Here is an 8,933-nt window from a genome sequence, read left to right as displayed (position 1 = left end):
TTCTCTATGTTCGTTTTCTTTTTCTACTTTTTCCGAGGTATTGTTTTGTGTTTTGTATTTGATATTCAAATTTAATTGTGATTAGTCTGTATTGTCAAAACAAAAAATTACCCAGAAGTTTATTTTTTGTAAATCTAAGAAAATTAAAATAATCCGATTTTGTAAAAATGTAAAAAAAAAATTGTTGCAGTTGGAGCAAAATTGTGTTTGTCACTCAACTCATTTCAAATTTCATTTAAAGTGCAATTAATTTCTTTCATTCATTCAAATTCAAAACATAAAGATGAAAGCAGTAAAAGTGAAAAAGTTATGCGAAAGTAATGCTGCATATTTCTAAGAAAGTCAAAATTTTTCATCCGAGATAAGATCCGAATTAAGTTGAACTTAAATAGCAAATTCTACTAGCAAAAAATTTTCACTTCAAACAGTTAGTACGTTAAATTTCGCAGCTAATTCACCTACATATAATAATAAACAAAACAAGAACTAAGCAAATAAAACTAAATCCTTTGTAAGTACCAAAATTTGAATGTGCTTTTCCTTTTCCTTTATTCTATTCTAGCTTCCAATATAATAAAAAGATAACAGAAACACACAGTTTACAATAATAAAATAGCTGCAAAACTAATTTTTTTTTAATTTTATCCTTAAATTCTTTAAATTTTTTTTTGTTCCATACACGCAACGCACTTACAACAATAGACATTTACAGTTACGTTTCCTTTACTACAAATATATAATTTTGTCGGCTCTTTTCTATCAATTTTGTATTCTTTTTTTTTTCATATACCAGTACACACCTGTGGGAGCAGTCAACCTTCAAAATATTAGCATTAGGCGACTCATATGATATGTACATATATTAATATAGTAAATATACAGTGAATCTAGAATTTGTTTTTCAATAAAACATACATGTTAACATAGACGTGAATATGTAAAAATATGAATTACCATTTTTAAAGTTAAAACTGCGTGAAAATGCCATTGAAGTCATCTTATTCTCTGTAATATAGTCATAGGGAATGGGTAAAACAAAACAATTGAAGATTAAATGAGGAATACAAAAACCATTCCTCATACCAAAACTTAGCATTCATGATGAAAATGATGATGATAATCATTATGATTTTTAATGATAATAACATGGTGATTGTAATAGTGTTTGTTATTACAATTAATGAAAAGTGCTTTTAGGACCATACAATTTACAATAAATAGGTGAAGTAGTTATGTTAATGGTCGCATAAATAAATTATGAAAAATTAAAAATAGTTTTACAATGTTTTATTTTAAAATATTCTCGGGCTTTCACATAAATAAATTTTCTTTTGAAATTGCTTTTAATAACTTCATAAGCACAACTTCAAATGCCTCTGCAAGAAATTGCTTTTAATAACTTCATAAGCACAACTCCATGTGCCTCTGCCAAAAACGTTTCCTGATGGCAGTGTCCAAATGTACCTTTTATAGTTTATGCCCCCATTATGTACACTACGATCCGACCACTTCCGTTTTCCAATTTTAGCCCCATAAATGTAGAGAATAAGCTTTAGAACCGAGTTACAAGGCATCCTCCCCATTTCGGAATCTCTAGAATTACCTTTCTAACAAATTAATAATGTATAATATTACTATAATATTAGTCTTTTAATTGATACTCAAATTGTGTGACCCTGAGTTTCTTTGCTTAATAGGCCGGTTCTCATATATGACCGAAAACGATGTTATCTTACCATTAAACGAATAATAGTGATTTGAAAATACCGACAACGTACGCTGTACTGTACAATCGCTTATGGATTTCTGAAACGAGCTCTGCGGACTTCTATAAAACCAATCAGTTTCTCAGTTTCAAATTATTTTTTGGTTCCTTGCAGAATTAAATGTTTTTGCTCACAAAAGAGGGAGGCGTAGTCTAGAATTCGGCTGTAAATAACCGTGTCTTAAATAAACTTTGGCCATTTCTTTAACGAAACGTTTGATGACAATTTGCTACAGCCTTGCTTTGACATTCACCTCATATTATTTCTATCTTCATATCAGAATGCAGCCGTAACAATGCCAATAGTTTAAATTTTTTTTAATTACTCTCCTTTAATTTTTAATCATAACATATTTTTACTCTCCTATTATTATATGCAAATACTAAATCAAGGTAAATACACTATTTCCAAAATATAGCGCCATTTAATAGCTTAGTTACCCTATAATATTGGAAGTGCGCTCATTATTCTAAATTAAAAAAAATTGTCCTAAAGAAGATTCATTTAAGGAAAATAAAAAAAAATAAAGTACTCAATGCTCGGTCATATACACATATGCGTACATATTTTCGCAAATTACGTACACTCACATGTGTATGAATGTGTGAATATGTACCTAAAGGTATATTAATGTGTGTAAACATTATTACACCTACTTTATACAGTAATTTATCCATTTTTTATATTTTTTAATTTTTGCCTTTTTAATTTCAAGTTTCATTTGAAAAAGGATAAAAAACACAAAAAAAAACAAAATGTGTAGGTATGTAAAGCTAGGTGATTGTACACAATACCTGTTAAACTAATAACATGACTTTATGCGGATTACATGGGTCAGTAATGCTATTCTTAACCGTTAATTTTTTATTTAATTTGTTTTTTTCTTTATTATTTTTATTATGATTATTATTTTATATATATATTTTTTTTAAGTAAATAGTTATTCATGGATGAAAAAATAAATTAGTCGAGTTGTAAGGATAAGAGCGTAAACTTGAATTATGGGTGAAATAATTGAATTTGTTGTTGTGCTTAACTTTTAACACATATTTTTTAAATAAGCAATTCTCATTTCCTTACACAAAATTTCCGATATAATATTAAATCAGATGACCGGATACAATGAAAATGGGAATTGTAAGAGATTGGAATATGAATAACAAAAAACAAAAATTATTTCCGGCGGATCTCCGAAAATTTTTCTAGAATTTATTATTTTTTTTCCTGATATAAATTACATGCATATGGGGGGAATAATTAAAATTTTCCATATTTAATATCGTTTATATTAAATTAAAGTGATAACTGAAGAGAGTGATTAACTAAAGAGTACTTAATTTTAAATAAATAAAAATAGAAAGAAAATTAGAATACGGGAAAATCTAGTGAGTGTTAAAAAAAAACTTTTAAGTAAAGAAGAATAAAGATTAGAAATTGAGTAAATACTCTGAATTCTCAACATACTACTCCATTTTCATGTGTTGTGTACTTACGTTACATACATACATGCAAACGGATAGAACTAAACAACCCAAATCAGGAAAATATTTTCATTAAAAACGGAAACATAAATGTCATAAAAATTATTCCGTAAGCCACAAAATTTATCGCATGATACAATATCGCATGACACAAAAATTTTTCAGTTGAATATTTATTAAAGTTATAAACGTTTTTTTTTCCAATAAAATTGCATGATACAAAAAATTTAATAAAAATAAAATTTTATAAGAATGTTTGCACATTAAATTTAAATAAAAAATAAAAAATTGTATGATATAAACTCAATATATATATATAGTGTAGGTAATTGAGTAAAATATGAGTAAAATATCAAAAAATAAAATTCAATTATCACAAGATTCAACCCAATCTACTTCATCACTACCACCACCGCCACCGCCGCCACCACCTCCACCACCTTTACCACCTCCACTACCACCACCTGCACCACCTTTACGTGAAAGTTCTATTTATAGTAATAGTAGTATTGATATTGGTAATAATAGTAGTATTGGAGCAGCAACAACAATAACAACAACTACAACAACAAGTGATGATGGTTCAATGACAAGTCAACAACAAAATATTGGTAATAATACAATTATATATTCAAGTGGTGGAAGTGGTAGTGGCAGTATAACAAGTACAGCACCAATTTCAACAACAATAACAAATAATGAGAAATCTAATAATGTAATTAATAAGAAAAGATCAAAACCTGGCATACTTAGATTAGATATAACAAAACCGAGACGTTCATCAGGTGGTTCAGTTGAATTTCGTTCACAACCAGATGTTATTGGTGAGGTAAGTTTTATAGAATTAAACCCAATTTGGTTTGTTTTTTTTATTAAATATACCAAAAAAATAATCTGCTTTAATGATGAAAACACGAATTTTTTTTTATTTTTCTTCTTCTTCATTATCCTTGTGTATACCAGATAATCATTATAGCGTGTTTATAGTGTAAAAGTGATGATATTGTTATATGTATAACATATTTTTTATTTAATTGTGTTTATATTTTTTTTTTTTTGCTCACTCATTTTATCTCTTTTATTTTATCATTGTTTTTGTTTTTGCTCTTTTTTCGACCTTAATTCAAGTTATTAGTGAAAATTTTTCACTTGTCTGGACTAAAATAATTACTGGTGTTATTTTTCATTTTCATTAAATTTATTCACCATTCCTTTTTATGAATTAATTTTTTTTTTTTGGGCAATTTTAAAATTTAAAAGTTTATTTTCAAAGTCTTTGACTTGATTTTCACGTTCGTTTTAAAGTAATTTACTTTGCTTTGTGTATAAAAATAAGAAAATTTTATTCAAGGATATTTTTTTTTGCTCCCTCATTTTTGAACGATTACATTAAACTTTAATGCGCATTTTAAAGGTGAATCAGTTTAGTGTACATAATTCCTTTGATATAGCTGCAATAGTACGAGGAAAAAAATATTGTTTGATTGTAAAAGAAAATTTTGTGGGTTTAATAGAAAAAATAATTTTTACATTTTAAAAGTTGAGAGAGTAACATTTTTTTTGGAAATATTATACTCGTATGTACTTGTAATTTTAATAAAAAAATTCCTTTTGAAAATTTTGAGCTTTTGAATTGAAAAGTTGAAAAGGAATTGCTTTATTGAAATTACAAAGCAATATTTAATGTGCTTTGTTAGGAAGAATCTGTTGCAAAAATGCTTTCTATACTTATATCACATAAATGAAAGACTGAGTATATCATAATATACAAATTTATATTATGATATACTTATTTATTCTTTGTAATAATATACTCATTGGTGTAATTGGATCAAGCTTTTCAATGTTACACGTCATAGTACGGACTATGAGTCTGATGACGCGTATATTGTACAAAGTTAACTTGTTTTCGTCTATTTTTGGTACGAACATAAGAGAGTGCTTCAGATCAGACTACAGGTAGCATTGATTTTCTTTAACTTATTCTTAATTCATGTGACTGTTTCTATTAACTGGCCGTACAGTAGTCAGATGCTTTTCGTGTTAGCTGTTTAAATTTTTAATTTACTTATTAATATTAAATTAATACTATTAAAATTATTTTTTTTTCGTACTTTCAATTTCACTTTCATTTCTACCTATAAATAATGACGATATTTGAGTGATAGTTAGCGTTGGCTTAATTATGATCATGTTTTTATTACAAAAATGCTTGTACTGAGCAATCGTCTGATATAAGTAAAGCTATTTATCGAAATATATGGTAACAATATAATCAGAATAAGAGGAAATTTTTATTTATTTCAAGCCGTTAACAGAGTCATTAGATTGACTTGTTTATAAAAATGCAAATTTTTGAGCTCAAAAGCTCGGATTCTGCAAACAACTAAAAATTTCAGTTTCTAAACATAATTATTAGCTATATTAAAAGAAAAAATATAATTCTCACAAAAAAGGACTAAAAAAATTTTTAGAGAGGACAATATAACGCTTAAATCTTGTATATCTTAAATATTTTGTTTGAATATTTTTACAATTCGTAAAATGTTGGTATTTTAACAGAAATTGCTTATGTTTTATATTAGTTGCAAATAAATTTTTTAGTGATATAAAAGAAAAAATTTTTAATTTAACATCATATTAAAAAAACAAAATTTTATAGTTTGTGGTTTTTGAGTTATACCACGTGTATTACAATTTAAAAATTATTGTGTTAAAATTTTACATCTATCCGAAACTCAAAATTCAATTATAAAGTATGCAATTCAAAAAAACTACGAGGTTTGTTCAGCAGGTAATCAATAAAAAAGAATGTGAATAATGAATACGATTTACTGAGAATATCTCTAGGGTATTAAAAATTATACACGCTAAAAGTTCATACTAATTTTGCAAGAAAATTTTGTTAAACTTTCTATTGTAGAGAGCGATTAAATTATTACAATGTGACACCATAATAATTTCTAACAAAATATTACCTTTAAAAATTATTAAATTATCATTACTTTAAAAATTTGCAGCTGAGTTCCTAGAACACAAACAATAGTGTGACTAAAATATTTCACGTTACCGTCATTATACTAGGAAAATTCAAATGTCACCCTTAAATATTAAAAATATTTAAATTATTAGGTAGAATTTTATATTCCAATGAAAACTCCTACATACCAAAGAAAAGAACAAGCAAAAAAAAATTCTTTCCTTTTAGCACTGATAGAGTCATCATGAATAAAGTTCCCAGTTTTGCCTTTCTACCATTTAAATTCAACAAATAAAATTAAATTCTAAAAAAAAATATTTAAATAAAGTTCAAGAGTATCTCTTACGTTGTTTTCCAAAATCCGTTGACCTCTTTTATGAGTTTTATAGTTTTTACATTATTCATTTTGATTTTTTTTAATTTTATTTTTTTTGCATATTTTATCCTTTTATATCTTTTCATTTTTTTTGATATTTTATTCTTCTTTAAGAATCCTTTTTAAATAATCACATATTTAACGATTTTGTATATAAAGAAACCATCATAATAGATAGACAAAATAGATAAGTTGTAGGGAATTAACCTAAATATAAAATTAATTGAATAAAAGGAAAAGATTACCCTCTAAAAATAGGTATAGGTATAACGGTAAAATGAAATGGAAATCAATTTAATACTGAAATGAAATACTGAATTTTTAAGAGCGAATATTTGAAGTTGGTCTGCTTAACTATAAAACATTTAAAATTAATTAAAGCAAATTCTCCAAAAATTCCCTCGATATTTGAAATTTCATGCTAGCATTTCTCAATTCTAGCCATGGTAACAGTGAAATGAGACTGCGTATATAGATCTATTGTGTTCCAATCAAGCACTTAAGATATTGAACTAGTATTTTATTTTGAGAACTCAGATAAAAACAATTTGTGTTTATTCTACGCGGAAAGCTTCATGATTCGGATAAATTTAGTATAATTTCTAAATCTTGCAAACTAATAAAGATTAAAGTAATCAACTTGGTACGAAAGTTTGGAATTTTTTCTTATCATAATTATTCCCTTGGATTCTATCTTAGGAAACTGTAAAATTTTATAAAATTTGACGAAATTTCAACTACAAAACAAGATTCTAAGAAACAAGATAATTAAATCTCTCGTATACTAGATTTTATCTCATTATTAAACCTATATTATTCAATAAATCGAAAAATGAAGTGCTATAGAGCTTAAAAAGAAAATTTAATAAGTTCATTTTAACAATATCATTGAAAGCATTTTAAAAATTAAATAAAAATAAAAACACCAAATGAAGTTTTAAATGTCAAAATTATCACGAGTAATGCGCCATTGAATTAGGGTTCATTCAATTTAATGGTAGTCGCGATTCAGTTTAATGTTCTTAGCATTTAGGACCACGAAATTATGCAAAAATTTTTTTTAATTTTAAAAATAAATTTCATTTTCCAATTCCATCACATTGAAATAAATTCCAAAAATTTTCCTGTGTGATATTTTTAAAACTTCAATGCAAGAAACACAAAACTTGTCTTTGTCTTCTACAGTGACGCAACATCATGTTTTTTTTTAAAAATATTCCAAAATTATTAGAAGACAAAAAAAAAAAATCAATAAAAAATATATGAAAAGAAATGACAAATGCCTATATTTATTATAGAAACCTTCTTAGCAACAACTTGTTTCAAAAAAGAACAGAAAGAAAGGAAAGAGATCTATCATAGTCTTTGAACTCATAAACAAGACAGAAAGAAATAAGAAAAAAAAATAATTTTTTCTTCGCGACATCAAAATAATTTCCTAATATTGTAATTAAACCTTAACTCTTCTATATGCTTCCTATGTTTCGTCCAATATTCGTTCATCCCATCACGTACTCAGTAGGAGCTTTATTCGCTCACTTGGATAGAAAAAGAAAACAAAACAAAAAAGAAAAAAATAAAACTAAAACAAAACTAAATCCAACAACGAATGAAAGTTTTAAGCTTTGGCACGTGCACGATTTTGCTGTGAATTTGAATAGTTAAGAGAGAAGGATGAAACGGACTGATTAAAAAAATATGAAAAACAAAAAGAAGAAATTTTTTTTTCATAATTTTTTTTTTTTTTGTATTCTATTTTTTTTATTTTTTATTTTATGTGTAAAAATGCCGCTCCCAAATATTTATAATAATTTTGAAAATTTATGTGCAAGAAATAAGAAAATCTTGTAAAATAGAAATATTTTTAATAATTTAAAATGTTGGTCACGATATTTTTCTTTTCATCCCTTCTTTTATTTTATAGTAAATTACAAGTTGTTGTTATGTAATGAATTTTCCATTTATAATCAAGCCATTTACCCTACATATAAAATTACTTTTGATGCAACTGATGTGGCTGCATATGTAACGTAAATTTAAGAAAAAAATTAAGTGAAATTATTCAGGTTGCAAAAATTGCATTTAAGAAATTTTAATTGAAAACTTCTGTATTGCAGCGAGAAATACATTTAGCGACAGAAGGATCGCTGGCTTCAATTGAAATTTTTCGTTCTTTTCAATCACATTTCAATATTTTTCCAAATTATTTGGAAGAAACATTTCTAAAAAAAAAAAGACAACTATAGGATTTCTGTAATTTGTTAAATTATACACCGCAACATTCAAGCCCTAAGCATGTGATGCGGCGTCGCAAATGGAACTTGTAATGA

General features: G+C 26.0%; 1 protein-coding gene across 1 annotated transcript in view; it reads left to right on the top strand.

Annotated features, from left to right (window-relative positions):
• Positions 1-283: 283 nt before the first annotated feature.
• LOC129610384 (transmembrane channel-like protein) overlaps positions 284-8,933 on the top strand; it is a 49,694-nt gene continuing 41,044 nt past the window's right edge. Inside the window, exons 1-3 of the mRNA XM_055522951.1 lie at positions 284-317; positions 3,628-3,917; positions 3,975-4,076. Coding sequence (XP_055378926.1) covers positions 284-317; positions 3,628-3,917; positions 3,975-4,076 — 426 coding nt within the window. The remainder of the gene's footprint in view (positions 318-3,627; positions 3,918-3,974; positions 4,077-8,933) is intronic.

This window comes from Condylostylus longicornis, unplaced genomic scaffold, assembly GCF_029603195.1.
Source record: "Condylostylus longicornis isolate FDR11 unplaced genomic scaffold, ASM2960319v2 ptg000044l, whole genome shotgun sequence".
NCBI classification, from domain to species: domain Eukaryota; kingdom Metazoa; phylum Arthropoda; class Insecta; order Diptera; family Dolichopodidae; genus Condylostylus; species Condylostylus longicornis.
Note: the sequence above shows the minus strand (reverse complement) of the source record. Positions and strands in the feature narration are given on the sequence as shown.